Source organism: Nannospalax galili, unplaced genomic scaffold, assembly GCF_000622305.1.
Source record: "Nannospalax galili isolate Female #2095 unplaced genomic scaffold, S.galili_v1.0 scaffold578, whole genome shotgun sequence".
In the NCBI taxonomy this organism is placed as follows: Eukaryota; Metazoa; Chordata; class Mammalia; order Rodentia; family Spalacidae; genus Nannospalax; species Nannospalax galili.
Window position 1 is genome coordinate 6,279,755 of NW_008342282.1, and position 21,794 is coordinate 6,301,548.

Sequence of the window (21,794 nt, forward strand, 5' to 3'; positions counted from 1 at the left end):
ATATATATATAAAACTTATACAGTTCTGGACTGGGCAGTAGCTCAATATTAGAGTGTTTGTCTAGAATGCACAAGGTCCTGAGTTCAATCCTTAGCAACCCTCTGTATCAGTCAGGGCTCTCTAAGGAACAGAACCAATAGAATGAATATATATTAAAAGGTTGACTGGATAGGACTTAACATATAAGAAAGAATGAAAGAAATCTCGTGGGGAGTTTTGAGGGGCACAGGTGTGGGAGGGGGTCTAAATTTGATTAAGATGTATTATCTGAAATGCACAAAAACTCAATAAAATACTAAAAATAAATAGATAATGAAGGGGATTTATAGACTGGCTTCCACAATCCAGTATGAGTCTTCCAACGATGACTGCCTGCACACACTGAAGAAGCTGAGAGCCTTGTAGTTGCTCAGTCAATAAGGCTGGATGCCTCTGCACAAGCTGCTACTGAAGGTCTGGAGGATTCCTGGAGAGCCATTGGTCTTAAGTCTACTGATGGAAGGCTAAGAAGCTGGGTTCTGATCTCAGTGAAGGTTAACAGATGAAGACAAGCAGGCAAAAATCAAAAATCTTTGCCACTTGGGCCTTCTTCTGTCTGGGCCACTGTCATAAGGTGCTTCCCACATTTGGGGTGGGTCATCTCACCTCAACTAACCTAATCAGGAACATTCCTCACAGACATGTCCAACAACTAATCTAATCTAGATAATCCCTTCACAGGTATGCCCAGGGGCTTGTCACCTGGGTGATTCTAGAGCCTTTCAAGTTGACAATATTAACTATCATACTCCCCACCAGAAAAGAAAAATTATTCAGAGTTCTAATACCCTTTTTAAATTCTAAGTGATGCTAAGGAAATGATATTTAAACTAATCCATAATTCCTGCTTGCCTATATTGAACAAACTCTGCTTAGTTCTAACATGCCTTACAGTGATCTATATCTTTGTTCCCCATAAGGTCAAAACATTGAACTAGACCTTGGTTACCATTTACAGCAGGGTTTCTCACACAAAAAGCACTTGTCGATTTGTGAGTCATGTAATCAGCATGGCCAGTTGTGAATATTTTCTATTTTTTATTTTTTGGTTTTTGGGTGGCGGGGGTGCTTTTTGTTGACAAAAAAGCCTTTTTTGACAGGGTCTTGCTAGTCACATCCCACCTGGAAGTCAAAATGTGAACCAGGGTGGCTCGATCTTGCAGAGATCCACCTGCCTTTGCCTCCCAAGGGCTGGGATTGTAGGTAAACACCACCACACCCAGCCAGTTGTGACTATTTTAAAAACAATTGAATAAGATTTAATTGAATAGAAAACATGGTACAGAGCAGATAGATGGCTCAGTGAGTAGAAGCGCAATCCTGATGACTGAGTTCCATTCCCTGAACCCATGATGGAAGAGAGAACCAACAGTTGTCCTCTGACCTCCATGTGCCTCATGGTACTCACACACTCACACAATTCTCTCTCTCTCTCTCTCTCTCTCTCTCTCTCTCTCTCTCTCTCTCTCTCTCTCTCTCTCTCTCTCTCTCTCTCTCTCTCTCTCTCTCTCTCTCTCACACACACACACACACACACATACACACAATCAATAAAATGATTTTAAACCCCAGAAAATGTGGTATGTCACAATGCTTTACAATTCTTTTGGTCAGCTTCATGAAAACATGCAGAGACCTTCATTTATTACATCTTCAAATTATAACCAAAAATCTAGAAAAATACTGATATACAGAAACCTTTAGTCTATGCATACATGTGCCTGTTCAAATGATGAGTTTCATGTCAATCACTGAAAAAGATGTGCAACAATAGTTACTGGTTTCAATTATGATTGTGACATGCCTGTCACTCAGTGCGTCCTTCTTGTCACCAGACTTCTGTGATCGCCACTTCCTCCTGTCCTCTGACTAGCATCTGAGTTGCTTTACTGTTTTATATATTTTAAATTGTTTTTATTTTAGTCCACCAATTTCTGCCTGAGAGATCTGGGAGACCTCAGATGATAGTACCTATTTCTGAAAGTATCTGTAGTTTTATTGGCATGGCTTTTCTCTCACCAGTCACCTAAAATGCTATGAGGGCAAGTGTGGAAAGTAACACAACCCTGGTTTCCTATTTAAAAAAAAAAAAACTGTATCATGTACTAACCCCACATTTTCCTTTGAGCTGGGTACATATGCCTCAAGGGTATAATGTGGGAGTTGGAGACACAGCCTTTCAGTTCCCTGAAGGCTTTCTTTTCCTAAGTGTCAAGGAAGATATTTGTCCTTTAGCAAAATGCATTGGCATCTCTCACATGCCTATTAATATTAAGAGTATTTCAGAAGCCCCTTGGTCAAGGGCCTTTATGTAAGCCTGAAGGCCCTCCTCATTCTCTCTACATTCCTTTTTATGCCTCTCTAGCAAAAGCTAGAAGCAACAAATCATGATTGCTGACGACTATTGTTCATTAATAAATCACATCAAGGTCTGCATGCACTTCTCAGAAAGATACATATTATATCATTTCACCAGGTAGGGCACAACACAATGCTTGTGCAGTTTGACAACTAACAGTGTGCCAGGTTGGTAATTACTATTGCTAACCTCATGACAAAGAGGGACTGACCCAGTAAATTTCCTCAAACAAAGACTTTGGTTATAATCACATGGTTTTATTGCCACTCATTTATGCCCTACAAGTGAATAGGAAAATAGTTAGAAGCCTTTGATATTTATACACACTATTTTTTACCTTCTATTATTTTATTTATTTAAATCAATTTATTTTTGACAACTCCATACATGTATATAAGACATTCTCATTGTACCCCCACACACACCTGCCACCAACTCTCCCTCCTCACAGCAAGTAACCATTTCACTTTTTATGTATTTTTATTTGGGCTTTTATTTTGTGCCCTACTGACTTTTCCTACAGCTGCCTCCTTGGGCCATGGGTTCGAAGCTATCCACTGCAGCATAGATAACACACTAGGGGGATACCGCTGAAGACAAAGATTTCTCTTTGAGCATCCCTCAATTGCCATTCCTCTGGGAGGGCTGGGGACTGCAGAGCCCCTTCCCCATCTATTATTGAGTGGTTATTGTCTTGTGCAGGCCCCATGAATGCTACCACAGCTATTGCTTCTGCTGCTGTGAGTTCATGAGTACCATAGCCATGTCATGCCCATAAGACCACATTGCCCAATCTAGTCCTAATATATACCTAATGAAATAGAAACAGGGGCTGGAGAAGATGGCTCAGCAGTTAAGAGCATTGATTGCTCTTGCAGAGGACCCAGGTTCAATTCCCAGCACCCACACGGTGGCTAACCATTTGTAACTCCAATTCCAGGGGAATTTCATGCCTTCTAACCTTTGTGGGCATATATATAAGTGTACGACATGGGTACACTTACACACATGCAGGCAATACACTCATACACATAAATAAAAATAATAAATAAAATATTTTAAAAATTAAAACATACTTCTAGACAAGAACTTGTTCAGTGAGCTAGAGAGATGGCTCAGTGGTTAAGAGCACTAGCTTCTCTTTCAGAGAACCCAGGTTCATCTCCCAGCACCCACATGGTGGCTATCAGTTGTCCATAACTTCAGTTCCAGGGGATCTGTCACTTTCCTCTGACCTTTTCGGACATTGTGTCCATGAGTGAGCTCACTCATAGAGATGCAGGCAAAACACTCATACACATAAAATAAAAAATAAATACACAAAATTTTTAAAAGTTGTTCATGACTGTTCATAGCAATTTTATTCATAATAGCCAAGCCACTAGAGAAAAACTATATGGTTATCAACTAGTGAACACAGAGATAAAATGTGGCATGTCGATACAACAGCATATCATGCTGTAATGAAAAGGAATCAAGCATTGATGGAATGATATAATATGAATGAATTCTGAAAACATCCACTAAGTGAATGACAGCAGTCATAGAAGACCATGTGTTGTATTATTTCATTTACATTAAGTGCTACAGAAAAGGCAAATGTATAGAGGTAGCAAGCAGTCATGGATTGTCTACAGGAGATAGTGATTGCTTTATGAGGATGGGCCTTCTTTCTGACATGATGAGGATTATGGTGATGATTACAAAATTCCACATACAAAGACCATCAACCTGCATGTACCCTTCCCATGGATGAATTACATGGGATATAAATTATATTGCCATGAAGCAGTTTTATAGTCTATCCATGTCTCCATCTATCAGTCTATCTAAAAGAAAGATACCACCCTATTTGGTAAGCACCGTATCACTGAGGCCTACTAAGGTGGAAAAAAAATCTGTCCATTTCTAAAATGAATGTTTTCTCAGAAGATGGTTCCAAAATGGAGTTTTTAGGATGAAGATAAAAAAGGGAATTTAATGCTGCCTTTTAAGACCTCCTTTGGAAAAATCAACAAGGTTTCCCCCTTCATTTCTAAAGTTCAAAGCCCTTTGGTTCTGCTTAAAAAGAAAAATCGAATCTTTCTCACATGCTACGTTGACAGTGATTATGTCCAAAAGAAAAACAGTCAGTCATATTCAAGTTTTCCTATCACAGTTCCTTATCAACACTGCAGAGTAGCTATCACACGGAGTGGCGAACTCCACGTGGTGCTTTCCTGTCTTTGGAAGTGGTGCTTGGGTCTGTAGAGCGCAATGGAGGCTCCTGGGGCTGTCAGGGGACCAGAACAAGGATGAGCAGAAGTGGGAAAACTTTAAGCATCCATTATCACTGTTCCTAACATTTCTTGGAGTCTTTGCATGAGATTCAGGCGACCACAGAGCAGAAGAAACAGATAAGGATATTGATCTTTCAGAAGTTTCTCCTAAACTGAGATCTTCACTCACCTTCCCAAATGGAAACAAGATTAGGACCACGCAGCATACTTTAGTCAGTCATTTATTCTTATTGCTAGTTCAAGTTGGCATTTTCATCTCACCCTACAGGTTCGTACTTTAAGTGTGCTCTTCATGTGTACAAAGAACATAAGAATCTGGTTGGGGTAGAAGCTGCCTGTAACCGCTTTTTGCTTCAGGAAGAATGTTTCCATGATTCTGTCCCAGCAAATACTATTCAATTTTCTCCTTACATAGTATTGTAGATGTTACCCTTTGATACCGAAATTTTCATTTCAAAAATACGTCCCTCTGGTAAAGAAGCTAATCCAGGAGTTCTTAAAAAGGTAAATAACAACCATGCTAAGGTGAAATGGTACGGTTGGAAACCATGAGGTCCATTTTTTTATTTTTTATTTTATTTTTTATTTTTTTGGTCTTTTTGAGACAGGGTCTCCCTGCAGCCCCAGCTGTCCTGGAACTCACTACGTAGACCAGGCTGGCCTTGAACTCACAGAGATCCACCTGCCTCCCGAGTGCTGGGATTAAAGGCGTGCGCCACCACTCCTGGCTCCATGAGGTTCAATTTTATCACCAGTCTTGCTACTTAACACTAGTTAGTGTGTGGCCCCAAAGTTCATGCTCCTTTGAAGCCAGTTTCTTCTCCTGTAAAATGGCAGTACTCAACGAGGACTTCTTCACACACAGTATTTTCTTAGCACCGTTCAGACGCCCTTTTCGCTTCTCACACTTTCTCTGTCCTTACTCCCCCTTCTTTTCTTTCACGTGGTGTAGGTGGCCTCTATCTTCAAGGATACCGGGTGAGTGAGCAGACTCATAGCTTCAAACAATCAGTGATTGAACTCAAACCTCCATTAGAAGAGTTCAAGACTCTATTTCTGTGCAGAAAATAAAACAGAAAAGAAGCGGTAAGCGGAGCTCTTCCTACCCCTTTCTCCTTATCAGTCTGGAGCAGTTCTTAGCAAACACATATCCTTGATTTTTCCAACTTCTCACTTTCAGGTAAATCTGTCTGTTTCTTTGTAGGCTCCTAGTTACTATTCTCTAGGATGTTTTTTCTTTCAGTTCCTTTTCCGGTGACTCTTCTAGAGGTATTTTTTTCCCCAAATAAAAGTAATCTTCAGTTCCTGCCAAGAGCATGGATAACTCATGGCATCAACACAAAGCAAAACAAAACAAAATATAAAAATTAAAAAATTAAAAACCTACCAACACTGCAATCTTTAAATAATCCATACTTTTTATTATTTTTATTGGCATCTCTTATTTGTGAAAAACACAAATCTGTTATTTGACCTCTTTTCACACAGTTTATATTGATTTGTCCATTTATATTTAGTTGGTGGTTTTATTATAAGCCACTGAAGGACATAAAATGTATTTGATCTGTGACAGATTCAATCTCAGGTTGTCATTCACAATGAACATTAGCTCAAATTTTTCTGAGATAGAATAGTAGTGAGGTGAATAGAGATAAGACATGAGGCGCGAGACACTGAACATCCTCCTCCACCTCCCCAGTCTCCCCAAGACACCCCTACCTTTCATCCTTACCTTCGCCTGCTTTCTGCCAATCTCCCATCTGGGCCAGACCCTTTGTTGCAACGATCTGAAAACAAATAAAAAGATCTCAGAAAGAAATTTTTCCAAGGACATTTGCAAGAATTCAGTACATTATTTTAATTCAAAGAAATAAAACTCCCAAAGTGGAATTTCAGGGATCTCCACCAAATGACCATTTAGGGAAGGGATTAGGGATCTCATAGGCCTTTCACCACTATGGGGCTATATGAACTCTGCTGTTCATTGGAAAGGAGGTGCTAGAGAAGGGGAAGGAGGGTAGTGCTGCTATGTGTGTTGCCATGGTTTCATTCCTGGACAACCTAAGCAGTAGATAAAGATAGCAAGGCTCCAGCTAGCGCATCAGAGACAAGGTCAGAGAAACAGAATTAAGTCCATTCTGATAAAGTCTAACTGCTTCTCCGCAACAGCAGGCTAAGTAATTGGACCTCACTGTTAGATTCATAGGGTTTTTTGGTTGTTTTTTTTTTTTACCAGTAAGAAACAAAATTGAGTCACCACAGAAATATGTCAAAGCTTAACAGTAGTGGGGAAAACACATGAACTCTGAATTCACAGGTACTGTACTTACTTCTACCATAAGTTTTGAAAGTGAAAAAATTACATTCCCTACTCAGAACCACAAGTTAACTTATTAGCGTTTCTGAGACAGCCTGCTGGAAATACTGTTGGGTAACTGTTTTGGTTATTGTGGTAGTCTTCTAAAATAGCATCTGCTCTTGCAGTAAATGTTTAAAAAACTGTCCAAGAGAATGAAAGCAAGATAGGGGAAAGGACAATTAACTAGAGGTATGCTGTGGTTGCTAGAATTTTAAAAAGAATTTTTTTTACCTATATGGCAATATTTGATCATTACATGTTATACTAATAGCAATTATTTAAACCAGATAGCTTCATTAATCACTCTTTATAAATACCATACTCTGTTCTGAGCCCATTACTTTCATTAGTAAATTGTTTCCACACTTGGTATTTTACCTTCTCATTCAATCTAGAATCTGTAGATCATGAGTATCCTATTAATTCCAAACTAAATAACCAAGAGAAACAATTAGAAAAAAAATTAAAGGATTTTGGCACATTTTGCCTCCTCAGAAGCTAACAAGTACAGGTTTAATGACATGTTATTTTTTTTCCCTGCAGCTGGATTACAGCTTTGAAAACATCTATCAAAAAATGGTTTCCTTTGGACCAGGCTATTCAAGAGTTCATGAATCGACCTCTAGAAGAGACCCAAATGTAAGGGAAACTCTAATGAAAAAGAAAGATTCCACGAAGCTGGCACCAACTTCCAGAAAGAACCAAAACATTTCTTTTCTACATTTTAAAATATCATTTCTCAAATATACCCCTATTGTATTAAAATTTTTGGTAAGATTATAATTTTGCTTTTGAGCCAACCCATTATCATCTAATAATGTTCAGGTATCCCACTTATATATTTCTACCTTAGCTAAGCTGAATATGTTTGCATTAAAATATACCAGGTTCCTTACCTCCATTTTTGAAAGCATAAATAAACATTTATTTCATTTTTGTTTTCTAAAGTCTTTGCTAAATCTTTCATCTTGAGCTTTGGCTGCATGCTTCCTGGCATATCCTTGGGCCATGATACATGACATTTCAGAAATTAATATCATGGAAATGAAATGGCTTAAGTGATAAGCAAGTATTTCAGCTTAACAAGGTCATCTCTCTTAGGCTATCTTACAGTAAACAGGACTAAGTGCACCCCCAGGACTACTCAGGTGAAGGAAGTAACAGAAATCATTGTCAGAAAACAAAATAAGGAGTTAGACTGAATTTAAGGGAGACGACTCAAAGGTATGGCTCTGACTCACCATTTGAATTTAATACTTCAAACACAAAATAAATCAAGATTTCTCTGCTTTGGGGATAGTAAAATTTGGAGAAATTTGAAAGAGGAATTAAACATTGGCTTTATTTCTCAATAGAACAATCTCCATGTTTTATCCAGGAGGTTGTAATACATTTGTAAGTCCTATGCCCTCACTAATGAACATGGATCACAGATTTCATGTTCAGCTGTAAGAATCAAGCAGCCTGGAGCAACTCACATGTATATTACATAAAGGGAAAGGAAATCTATCTTTTCATAAATAATGGTGTTACAGAGCCATTATAACCTTACAACTCAACTTCTCTTCCTTACAGAAGACAAAGTAGGTGGTTGCTAGCTGATACCCCTAGAGGTGGTTCATGGAAGAACTGGAGCTGACTCCGGGTCTCCACCTCCCTATCCAGAGCCTTTGCATTCATCACTTTCCTGGTCACTGTGCCCAGGAAGATACAATATGGTTTCACAAAGTCAATGAAACCACTTGTCAAATGCTTCCTGTCCCCAGCCAAGAATTGAAGCAATAATTCATACTTTTCTTTCCTAAATCTCATGGAAAGAGTTCATGTTATTGTAAATTATACTCCTTACCAGACACTTGTGAGTATGAAAAACAACATTCCTGCCACTGGCCCATACTGTTATTACTCCTTTGCCAAAATGAATGTGAAGTCCTCAAAAAAATTGCCACAGCTTGCATCCATTATTCATCATAACTCAGAAAAGGAGGCTTGTGAGTGAGGATGTGCTACTTAGTTCATCTATTAAGAGAGGCTATCTAAATGAACTCGTGCCAAAGATAACATGCTACAGTACTCTGGCCAATCTAATGCCATATTTAAAAAAATTCAATAAACAACACACAGTCCTCTGTTCTGAAATTGTTCCTTTGTTCTCACAGCATCTACCATGACAATAATGAGGTCTTTCAGCAGAATCATCAGTTATGCTCATGTCAGAAACCTGGGGCTTGTACATCCACTTCCCAGTAGTACTTTCAGTCTCTCTGGAGCCCCGCCATGGAATGCACAAACTGTGCCGTTACCAGGCAGCCAGCTCATGACCACAGCCAACTGTAACACTGGCATGGAGCTTTCCCCTAGAGGAGAAAAACAAAAGCAAATACCTCGGTAAGATGTGAATACGGTGTTCTCTAAATCATGCATTCACATAAATTGCTTGAAAGTGAATACTCTCAACCTTCAAAGTTCAGAGACACCATCCAGAATCTACTGTTATTATTCTTGGAAGGTTCTAGTGAGCTTAATAATCCTGAGTGTTAAGCAAAAATATTTCCTTATAAGCACTTTCATGTAGAGAGGGTTCTTTGCTTTTACATGATTCTCCAAGAGGAAATGTGACCAAAAGAAAAAAAAATTCAGAATATTTCCCAAGGCGTCAGGTTCGAATCTCTAATGATATAAGCAGAATGGAAAAGTACAAGACCAGTGTTCTACATCTACAGTAACCTATTGTACATTTTAGGCTCAACCTTTAGCAAATCATTCCTCATAAGTCCACTGGTCTGTCAGTCAGTAAAAATGTAAGTATATATCCTGGGTCACACATACTGTCTGCCATCAGCCTATTACCATTAAGGAAAGGCAGAAAAAATATTCAGATCACACACTGTACACCAGTGAGTCTGAGTTCTGGTTATAGCTCTGCCTCTTTTTGGCTCTAACCTCGGGAGGTTACTTGAACTTTATTTGATTTATTTTCCTCATCCACACATGAGGTAGTATCTTTCTCAAGTGTTTGGGAAAATTCAATAAACTTAACCTTAGATGCAGAGTTCTACAAAAGCATATGGTCCCTGTAGACTCTCAGTAAGATTTTCAATTTTACAGCAACAGTTGGTCAGCTTATACACAGACCTCACGTCTTTGTGAACAGCTTCAGAAAACTACACCTTGTCTTCTAAGGACCTGAAGGTGGAAAGGATATAGACAAGATCCATCATGAATCTATCTAGACAGCATTTAACAGAGAGGACTTGCTGATCTCATAACATGGTCAGGTCTAAAATCCAAATGACTGACCTACAATTACCAAAACTCCTTGGTAACCTTGATTTTCCATTAGCATCTCTACAAACCCCAAACTGATTTCCAAAATTTGCTTGCAAGGTCCCTGCATGAGCTGCAAGATGCTGGTAACTCATTCTCATTCTACTCCACCTGCTGACAATGTACACACTTCAGGGAATAATTTCTAGACTTTTCTATGCTCAGATTTCCCAGTAGAACTATATTCAGTGAAGATTAAAAAACTCTCAAACAAAATAGTTTGTTTTCTTAAGAAGGGAATGCTAAAAATCAATCAGCCCATTTCCTTATTTATCTTATCCACAGAACCTGGAAACATTAACTTCCAAAAAATATTTTCTCCACAGAGATTTAGCTAACGTAGAAGAATTGTGTATTCCAATTAGAGAACAAATTTTCTAAAAAGTAACCACTGTGTTCTTATAATAAATTTGCATCATCTACAGACATATACACAAATCATATTTGCACATACATAGGCTTAATATTAATTCATATTCTTTTATGTTTTCAAGTCCACCTTTTCAGAATGGAATCCATTCTTGAGCAGATAACTTTTGTTTCAGTGACTTCTTCACAGGCTATTAGTCCAAAGCAGATAAATACCCAGCATGCATAAACAAGTTTAAGAAATATTATAGAAAGCTCTCTGATCAATCTTTTGAAGCAAAATGGAAGGATCTCCGTAGCTACTATTTCATGCCTTCAGAGATTAATAAATATGTGTCTCTTGCTTACTATGTATCCTGAAACTGTCATAGTGTCCAGTATACATTAAGCAACTACTATTCGTCAAATAGAAAGATGAATGAATTCATTTGCCAATCTGATCATAGAAGAAATTTGAGCCCGCTGCTTGGAGTTTAGAATCTCAGTTGTTTTAGGACTGAAAAATTCATAAATCTATAGGAGAGACCTTAACCATAAATCGATTATGATTCTGAGGTGATGGTGGAATATACGTCAGGAGCAACCTGAACAGGATTTGGAGCCTAAGAGACTCAGCATCTTTTTTCTCTGTTTTTCTGCTACTAGGTACATTTGCTTCATTCTTCATTTTTCCTTAGTTGACTCTAGTTGTTCCAGAGCATGAGTGCATGAACCATGAGCTCCAAATCTCATGGAAGTTACAATGCCTTATCAACATCCACACACCAATATTGCTCCAAATTCATAAAATACATGGACAGAGGTTGGGACAGCTAAGTCTTTCCAGCAATCACGTGTTCAATGTGTCATGGTTAGGCACTCTCTATATCAGTAGTAAGAGCAAAGCCATGTCCAGCAAGATGTTTAGGAGACCCAGTTTAAGGAAAGTAGTTTGTCCTTATCAGTACTGAAAGATAGGAGCCTTCATAGCTTCATCCATTCCTTCTTTCTAACACTTGAATTCTGAGCCACTTGACATGCATGACCGGATCAAGAATAAGGCTTAGGCAGCTTCTCTTCAAGTTGAGCTATTGTTATTGCCCTCAGAGAGACTTGAGACAACATGATCATAGAATTTACTTCCTAAGTCAGACATTTTGAGATGAGACATTATTTGTAAATATACTGAGACAAAGAATGTCCCAATAAAAATAACATTCCAAAGCAAAGCACAGTCATGTGCAATGTTATGAATAATGCATAATGTATTCTTTTCTAACTTATCCACCTGTAGGAACATAATTTTTGCTGCAAACTATAAGTTTGTCTGTTCTTGGGTCCAGTTTCCTATGAGAAAATAATTTCCATCATTCAATCCTAGCTCCAAAAAATTAATAGGCAAATTATTTTTGACAAATGAAGGGAATACAATATGGAGAGCTCTACAGACATGATTTAGTTTGGTTGGAGTGGAGTAGGAAGAGGAATGGTTGCATTTCCAAATAATGGAGTCTTTAGAAAACTGTTAGAATTTTTATCTTACTTTCATCAGTTATGAAAGTTATGTAGGAGACTTAGAAGCCAAAGAATCCTCATCAAATGGTTAGTGAGCTGTACTTGTCACAGTATAATGGATGCAGTAGAAGATACAGGATCCCTATGTCAGAGACAAAAGCAGTTACAGCCCATTCTATCATACTTGGCATGATACAGGATCCAGCCCTGACATCCATTTGTTGTATTGCCTGAAACAAGTCACTTGATATTCAACTATTTAATTTCTTAACCTTTATATTTGTACTAAGTAGACCCAACTGAAAAATAGATTTCAAAACTAGTTTTCATAAGCAAGAGGTTTTAGGAAACTGTTGCTTTTGTCTGAATGTTTAAGGAAATAGTGGAATCAATTACCCTGTACTTTTTAAGATGTTACTATGTTTTTGGGTTTTTTTTTTCTGTCTTTTTGAGACAGGGTCTCCCTGTAGCCCAAGCTATCCTGGAACTCACTCTGTAGATCAGGCTAGCCTTGAACTCACAGAGATCCGCCTGCCTCTGCCTCCCGAGTTCTGGGATTAAAGACATGCACCACCACACTTGGCATAAGATGCTACTATGTTTTACAAAAATCTACAAAATACAGAGTATGAAGAGGAACAGTCATGTGTAATTATGATTATAAATATAACATAAGAAGATGGACATTGTTCAGGTAAACCTGAATTGAAAACGTGACCTTTTGTTAAACAGCAATATTGTGTTGATTTGCTAGGAAAGCAATGAAATGTTATGTTGAATTCAAGTTTGAAATGAGAACCCTCTTGGGTAAATACCACTGAAACACACCAAATTCTTTTTGTTGAGAACATCACCCGCTTGGATTTTCTGACTGATTATACACATTTGCACTTCATGCTTCATCTCAACCTGTAGTTGGAAAAGAAATGTTTTGCACAATGAATATGTTCAATTGCAGTCATTGTAATTATGACAATTTTTAAGTGATCCATGCTACCAAATAAATAAGAACTTTGTTCTTGGACACCTTACTCTTTGTAGTGGTATAAAGTAATGCATTCCACTGCCTTTGCTCTACTCTCACAAGAACTATTCACTGACTTTTTTCACTTCCTCTAGATTGTTAACTGCATATGAAATCTCACACTAATTGGATCAATATAGTTATAAATAGCCTTACTTCTTTTATAATTATATTTCCTATAGATTTTGATCTAAAATATATCAATGATATTTTTAATTTTTCTTTTTCTCTAAAGAATATCTCCCTGCTCTTTTGAAAGAAATGTGTATTCATTCTCCTTTAAAACATCATCTTAGACATTACTAAGCCTTGACGCATGATAGATATTGAGAATTAGTCTAATTCCATGACAAATTTTAATTAAGTAAAATGTCTTCTGACCCTTCCTCCACAGTCCTGAAAAGAAAGGTATCATTAAAAACTCTAGGTCCCACAGCATCCATTTTTTTATATATACTTTTTAATTTTTTTAGAAGAAGCATTTCATTACATCTTTAACATACTCAATAACAGTTTCCAGAGCAAAGATACATCTCTTTCAAAAGTGGCTATAAAATTTTTAGGTTTACTGTTCAATCAATACAGTTATACAATATTGAACTCAGTATAAACCCTGTAAGACAAAAAAAAATTAATGAGTTTTTAGCCTTTAAAAAAAGATCTCCATTTCATTTTAAAATATACTGTTTCTTACAGAAAGACTCATTGTTTTTGCCAATAACACTGAGATGTTGGCGCATGCATCTCTAATCTATATGTATCTAATTATTACTACTCATAATCAGTTGCACTCGGATCCTTGGCACCTGTGTATGTCTATAAAGTCATCCGGTAGATTTCATTGGTAATGTTTATCACCTCTACTAATTAACATGACGTAAATTTTTATGCTTCCTCCTCAAATATGATTCATTTTTTTAATTTGTTGATTTTGTGTGTGTTTGTATATCACACAGAACATCCCAAACCATCTTATTCATCTATACACCTAGTTCCCAGATGGTACCCTCCCATAGCCTCCCTCCCCTCACTAGAGCCCTTATACTTTGTCATCCCCACTACTGTCTGCTGTGTTGTGGGCACCCCAGCTGTTCCCCACTACTTGTCCATCTGGTGAATCTAGTCAGCCTATCTAGAGTTCTTTGTTTTAGGAAGGTCAGCTGTTCCTCATCTAGCAGTAATCAGTTGCCAATATTCCTTTGGATAAGATTAGGGTCCGCTGTTCATTTTCCCAGTTCTATGCTGGGTTACTCTCTGGGAGTTCCTTGGGCCACCCTGGCCAACAACTCAAAAGAAGGTATCTCCTATCTGGCATTGTTGCTTGTTATGTAGCCCCTTTAGCTATACATATGGACTCTTAAAAAATTATATTGGCCCCTTTACTCTTTGGTTATACTTTCCTTTTGGGTGTTTAAGGCAGCTGGCCCAGATAAACCAATTTATTATTACCCATAAGGCTGTTTGAGGATCTGTTCCTTAGGGGTCACATGCACTTGGGAGGAGCCCCTGGCTCCTTTCTTTTACCAGTTCTGCCTATGTGAAGATAAGTCAACAGTTGTTCTCAACCATGGCTGGCTTCGCTTGGAAGCATGGAGGAGATGTTTCCTCTCTGTTGACCCTCCTCTCTGTAGACTGGACACTGGTTCAAGTTGATCTTGTGGGGTCTCCACGGCCTCCTTGATCAAGAGGACAGGTGACCACCACAATTATAGGACATTTTGAGAGATGCTCATAATCCCCTGGAACTAGTTGACCTAGGAGGGCAAGGAGCAAAAACTGTCCTTTATGTCCCTCTGACCAAATTATTATAGGCCTCAAAGTATGTTTGTTAAAACATCCAAGAAGGTTAGTTCCACCAGTCTGGTACTTTTAATTACTGTGCGCCATGTAGATAAAACTTGGGCAAAGACCAACTGTTCTCAGATAAACCTTGACTAGACATATTTTTCTTGATCTAGTATGTGTAATGTCTCAGTAGTTGTTGGACTAATATGGTTCCCTCTGGGTTTTAAAACTAGCTAGGCATTATTTATCTCTCACATTGTCTCACCCCTCCATCATGGTTTCCCCAATTAAGGTGCCCCCATTTTTCCCCTTTCTCCCTTAATAATACCCTCCTCCTATGTTCCTACCTCTCTTTAGCTCCTTCTTTCCCTTTATCCCCTAGGTTTCTTGTATACCCTTCCCTCCCCCCTCCCTTAAACTAACCCAATTTTTATCCATATCTCCATTATTAAGGCCTGTTTCCTACTATTCTTCTCTTTCAGATTCTTTCTTTTCCTTTACCTCCCTGGTTCCTTTCCATTATCCTGGTCCCTGTAGTTATATCTGGATACATACTCACTTATCAGGATTTGGTTCTAGGATCCACACAGTTTTCCAGTCTCAGCTGTTGTGTTCAAGAACTACCTGTAGCCCTTAAGAATGCAATGGCAAGTTAGGATCATATACACCTCAGTTCTTCTAAAGAAGATATAGGTGTTAATCAGAACATTCTTACAGAGGTGAAATTTCAGAGTTTTACCAAGAACAAAGAAATATGATGTAATGGATCAATTCACTGCTTGTTCATCTCCTGCTTCAAAGTCTCAGTACTTCAGAAACCAAGCCAAATAAGTGCAGTCACCTGACAAACCTGTATGTAGTTTATTCTTTTTCTCTAAAACCAAAATCCAATTGATAAATAATAAGTATAGCAGGTAAAAAAGTTTGGACTATACCATCAACATATTCATCAAAATATAAAATTTAGTTTTAAAATGCATTCAACTTTTTAGCTTGTGATTATTCATTCACTAAGTCATTAATTCATTCGTTCTCAGCAAACACTAAGTAATGGAGAAAAGTAGCCTTATAAACAAGTGTTGCAAGCAACAGGAAGTCTAACAACAAATCACCCATCTATGATGTAAATGAATTAAGTAGATAAAAAGGTGTTGAGCGCAAGGAAGAAAATAACCAACTATTAATAAGAATAAATATATTAATCAGCTAGGAAGGATAGGAAAATTCTCTCTATCACACTGTGACCCAGATGATGAAAAGAAGTCTGTTAGGGAGTAACCAGATTTCTCCTGGAGCAAGGAAAACAAGTACATAGTTATTAAAGAGTCCTTAGGAGCAAAGGAGTTTGCTGCATAGAATGGGAACTACAAAGCTTCAGAGACCACAGGAGACTGAGCTTCATGCCATCACTTACGTGACCAGGAAAGACAGGCATGGGCAAAGTCATTTTGACAACAGTCTTTAATGAAAACTTAGCAAGTGAAGGACATAGTTTGGTCACTAAAGTACTTGCCACTTAAGGATGAGTACCTGAGTTTGATTCCAGAACCCACATATGATAATTATGTGATCTTGGTTATGGGATGGTTACAGTTGATGGTTAACCTTGTCAACTTAATGGGATTTAGAATCACCATAGAAACAAATCTCCAGGCATTTCTGTGAGGGGTTATCAAGACTAGGTTAATTGAGATGGAAGACTCACCTTAAATGTGCCTAGAACCACTCCATGTGCTGAGGTGAATAACAAGGAGAAAGCAAGCTGAGCACAATCATTCACTGATTTCTGCTTTCTGACTCTAGAAGCAATGTATCCAGACACCTCCTATTCCTGATGCCAAGCCTTCCTGGTTACAATGGACTGTATTCCTTGGAACTGTAAGCCAAAGTAAGCCCTCCCTTTCTTAAGTGGTTTATGTCAGCTATTTTGTTGCAGCAACAAATGACTAACACACATTTAAAAATGGAGCATAGCACTGGTACTCTTGTGATTCCAGTGCTAAAGAAAGGGAGCTAGGTGGATTCCTGGGGCTTGCTGGCCAGCCAAACATGCCTAATTTGGGAGTGCCAAGTCAGTGAGAAACCCCACTTCAAAAAAGAAGATGGACGGAATCTGAGGAACAACCCCCAAGGTTTCACAAGTGCATCTGCTCACACGTAAACATAGACACACACAAAAACAATGAACATTGTTCTAGTGCTGAGGCCTCAAATGCTTTACTAAGTGTGCGATTCCTAAATGAAATCATTTACCATTAAATCACACACCACTGCTCAATTTTGTAATTAACATGTTTTATTTTAATTTTAATGCTAATTTTAATATTTAAAAAATAAAATATGACACATTTATATAACATATCCTTTATATTAGCAAATTCCTGAATGATGGTTTCACAGATTCTGACTCCAAATTATTCCTTTGACTTTACCCTTGATGTAGGACACCAAGGAATATCTTAGAATAGTAAAATATTTCATGGTAAATCACTTTTCTCTACAGCTATTTGTCTCCATTGACTATTGCCAATAGCAATGAGCTTTCAGTGATTCAGGTGGTTGAATTAGTTTTAATCTCTTCAAAGGCTTCAACTTTCACCTCTAAAAATCAATCCAGTTTTCTCAAAAAAAGTTTTTATTTTTTAAATTCCGTGAATACAAAGATAACTCAAAGCACAAATCCTAAACTTACAGGTCAACTATGGTATATACAAAGAATATCCAATACACTCTTTTGTGATATAGTAAAATTCCTGCTTTGTGCTAGAACAGAGACATAAAAAGGCAAATAGCTTGCTGAGAATTTTTTTATAAGAAAGACAAGTGAATACCCATCCCTAATATTAAAGAACAGTGAGACTCCAATTACCTTAAAAATAAAATGTACAAAAAGATCACCAACAAAATCCATAAAGAGAGTGGCTATGTACAGGGTGTATGCAATACAACAGGAGTAGAAAGCTTTAAGGAAACCAAGTCATTGGTATTCCTTTTCTTTTTGTAAGTTTTTTTGAGACAAGGTCTCCCTGTTACGTTAGCTGGCCTGGCACTTATGTAGACCAGGCTGACCTCAAACTTAATGAGATCCACCTGCCTAAGCCTCCCAAGTGCTGGGACTAAAGGCATGTGCCATCATGCCTGGCTCAACTGAAATGAGTCTTTTTTAAACTCTGATTTTCAAAAGAAGTAAACAAGTCTAGTGAAACCTGAAAGATCTAGTCTGAATGTCAACTAAAAACAATGCAATTAGAGATTCTAGCTCTCATATTAACATAGAAAGAGAGTGATCTTGGTGGTGAAGATTTATGTAGAGAATCCGCAGTCACAGAAAGGAACTCCAATAAAATAAGAAAAATGAAGAGGGAAGAGAATCAATAGGGGCCACAAAGATCCTGAGAGTCTCTTTTATTCTCTGTCAAAGAGCAGAAGCTCATTCATGACACAGAGCCAATAACAGATGGAGCTTAGTCAGAAAGTGGTGAATTCTTGTTGTATCTTAAGAAAATGAGTCTCCATGTATATAGCTGAAGGCTCCATAACAAGACACAATGCCAGACAGGAGAAACCAGGCTTTGAGTTGTTGACCAGGGTCGTCCAAGAGACTCCCAAAATTACACAGGATATTGCCACATTCTTGATTTCCCCCAGAATTTGAAGACCCTGTTGCCGAAGACAGGACATACTTCAGACACAGGATTTGAAGCAATGGAGTTGGAACTGACCTGGAAGGCACCTTCCCTGAAAGCTAGCTTTCATAGCTTTGGAGAGAAGTATGTAAGCTGTTAAGAGAGAACATCAATAGATGGTCCAACCCCAGCTTTAAGGCCTAATAACCACATTGATGACCAGCACAACAAACTTCAATGGTGCAATTGTAATACTTTTATCCAGGGTGGTAATGAACAGTTACCTAATTTAACTTAAAGCCCATTCACTGGTAGGAAACTCATGTGTGGTACTGTAAACATAGTCAAATACAATTGGAGAGCTGATAGACCTTAGAGAAAACCCCAAGAAACAGTATTTCTTACTATGTGCAAAATATGGTTTCGTATATTTACAGACAAGTATCCCAGTTACCACTCATCAAAGAAACTTCTTTTGTAATAGATGTAGATTATTACAGAGTTTCACAACTGGTAATACACAGAGATTGTCTGTGAATTTCCCATGCCTAAGTGGCACATCTATAATGCAACCTCTATACCTAAGGTTCACAGAACATAGAGCAAGGGATAGAGAGAACACTAATACATCTCTCAACTCTCATCAATGAAGCTACTTCATGCAACAGAGGGGCAGGAACACAAAAAGGGCAGGTCACAAATGGCCAAACCATTGAGAATAAGAGTCTGCAGAGTGTGGGCCCTTGAACAGGACCCCTCCACTCTGGGCTTAGAAACCATTGCTGAAGAGGGGCCAGAAAAATTGTTAAGAGCCAGGGAGTAGATGCATGAACATGTGGAAATAGTGTCTTACAGGCTGCTGGGACCTTGTCATATGAACATATAGCAATGGTGTCAGAATGCACAAGACCCATGCAAACTCAAGAAGACAAAAACCTAGCACAGAATTGTGGAAATGGGCAGCAGGCCCCAATCATATTAGAAGAATTATTGGCAGCTGATTACTGCTGGGTAAGGAAGAGCTGATCTTATAGGGAGGGACTCTAGATAGGTTAACTAGACCTCAGTGCATGAATTTGTGCATGTTAATTTTCCTAAGATTCTATAGACCACTGAGCTATTGCACGGACCTTTTTTATAATGACACCAAGAAACAGCAGCAAGAAAATATTCCAAATTTGGAGTAGAATAGATTCTCCTGGCTCCAAATGACAACCAGGTTATGCTTTCATAAATTACAAATGACAAGAAATATTACAAGTTCAGGTACCACATCAGGAGAGTATGATTAAATAATAAATTTCTAGTTCCAGTAGACATTTCCCTCTCTCCAGTGAAACAGAAGCCAAAGGACAGGAATGAAAAGAAAATCCAGCAATCAGCAAATCTCAGCATTTTATCACTATAAAAGTAGTGTTTAAGAAATACTTCCATGGGTCTGGAGAGATGGCTCAGCAGTTAAGAACACTGATTGTTCTTGCAGAAGACCCGGGTTTGATTCCCAGCACCCATACGGCAGCTAACAATTGTCTGTAACTCCAGTTCCAGGGGATCCAATAGCCTCTTCTGTCCTACATGGACAGTGCGTGACATGGGTGCACTTACCTACATGCAGACAATACACTCATAAACATAAAATAAAAATAATAAATAAAATATTTAAAAAAGAAGTACTTCTAACTTTGAAATCCAATCTAGCTACAGATGTCTCTGAAAGACGTTAAGGTTCCCAAGGCAGAAGACACTAGGAAGTATTGACTAGATCAGTCATAAAGTTCTCCTTAGCTAGAACACTTCAGCCGTGTATAGATAAAAAGCTTGAAAACAAAAGGCATTGTGGTAACATTAGCTTCCTGCTACACATCCATATGACTGACCTAGAGAACTAACATCCAGTAGCACTCTTATGAAATTAGGTGCACCAGAGTTTGGTCCATATATCTTCATGATTATAATGTTTTCTTGCTTGATTGTTCCATTAATCAGAATGAAGTAACTTTCTGATTAATTTTAACCTGAAGTCTGTTTTGTTTGCTATCAGGGTAGAAATGCCTGCTTGTTTCTTGGTGCCATTTGCTTAGAGTATATTTTTCCATCCTTTCACTCTATGGCAGTGCCTGTCCTTGAAGACAAGATACGTTTCTTGTAGACAGCAAAAAGATGCATTTTATTTCTTAATCCCTTCAACTGGCCTGTGTCTTTTGACTGGCGAATTAAGACCATTGACGTTTAAAGTTATTAAAAGTTGTGTATTGGTTACTATCATTTTGTTTGTGTTCGTTATCCTATCTTATGCTTCCATAATTATGGCTTCATTTGTTTTATTTTCTAGCCTCTTGGATAAGGTTATTCCTTTCTTCAGTCCTTTTATTGCTTCTATATTCTCCGTTGGTTTGGTGAACATGAATTTTTTCAACCTACTTATATTATGGAAAACTTTTCTTTCCCTTCGGCTAGGATAATGTGTTTGGTTGGGCGAAGAAGTCTGGGTTGGTGTCTGTGATCATTTAGAACTTGGAATACATTGCTCCTGGTTCTTCTGGCTTTTAAAGTTTACATTGAAAAGTCAGCCGTTATTCTGTTGTTTCCTTTATATGTAACATCTTTTTCGCTTGCAGTTTTCATTGCCCTTTCTTTGCTCTGTATGTTTAGTGTTTTTGCTATAATACGCCATTAGGAGTTTCTTTTCTGGCCCCCTTCCACAATGGTACCTGAGCCTTGGGGAGAAAGGTGAGACATCCATATCACTTTGGGGGCTGAGCACGTGATAGTCTCTTATTCTCTGCACATTGACAAGTTGTGGGTATTTGTGATAACTGCCTTCTATTGAAAGAAGCCTCTTTGATCAGGCTTCAGAGATGCACTAACTTGTAAAATTCATAATTTCATTTTCCTTAATAGCTGAATAATATTCTGTAGTGTAAGTGAAACATTTTCTTAACAATTCATCTGTAGGATCTAAGCTGTTTCAATTACCTAGATATTGTGACTAGATCAGCAGTTAACATGGATACGCAGGTATCTCTGCAGTAAGATACAGAATCCTTTGGGTATATGCCCAAGAGCAGTAAAGCTGGGTTTTGTGGTAGATCTATTTCCAGATATTTCAGAAACCTCCATACTGATTTCCAT

The 21,794-nt window shown here is 38.0% G+C and overlaps 1 protein-coding gene across 1 annotated transcript in view; it reads left to right on the forward strand.

Annotated features, from left to right (window-relative positions):
- LOC103738192 overlaps positions 1-7,833 on the forward strand; it is a 127,694-nt gene extending 119,861 nt beyond the window's left edge. Inside the window, 3 exon segments of the mRNA XM_029565883.1 lie at positions 5,631-5,727; positions 5,729-5,764; positions 7,581-7,833. Of these exon segments, the coding sequence (XP_029421743.1) occupies positions 5,631-5,727; positions 5,729-5,764; positions 7,581-7,680 (233 nt within the window). The 3' untranslated portion in view covers positions 7,681-7,833.
- Positions 7,834-21,794: the final 13,961 nt, after the last annotated feature.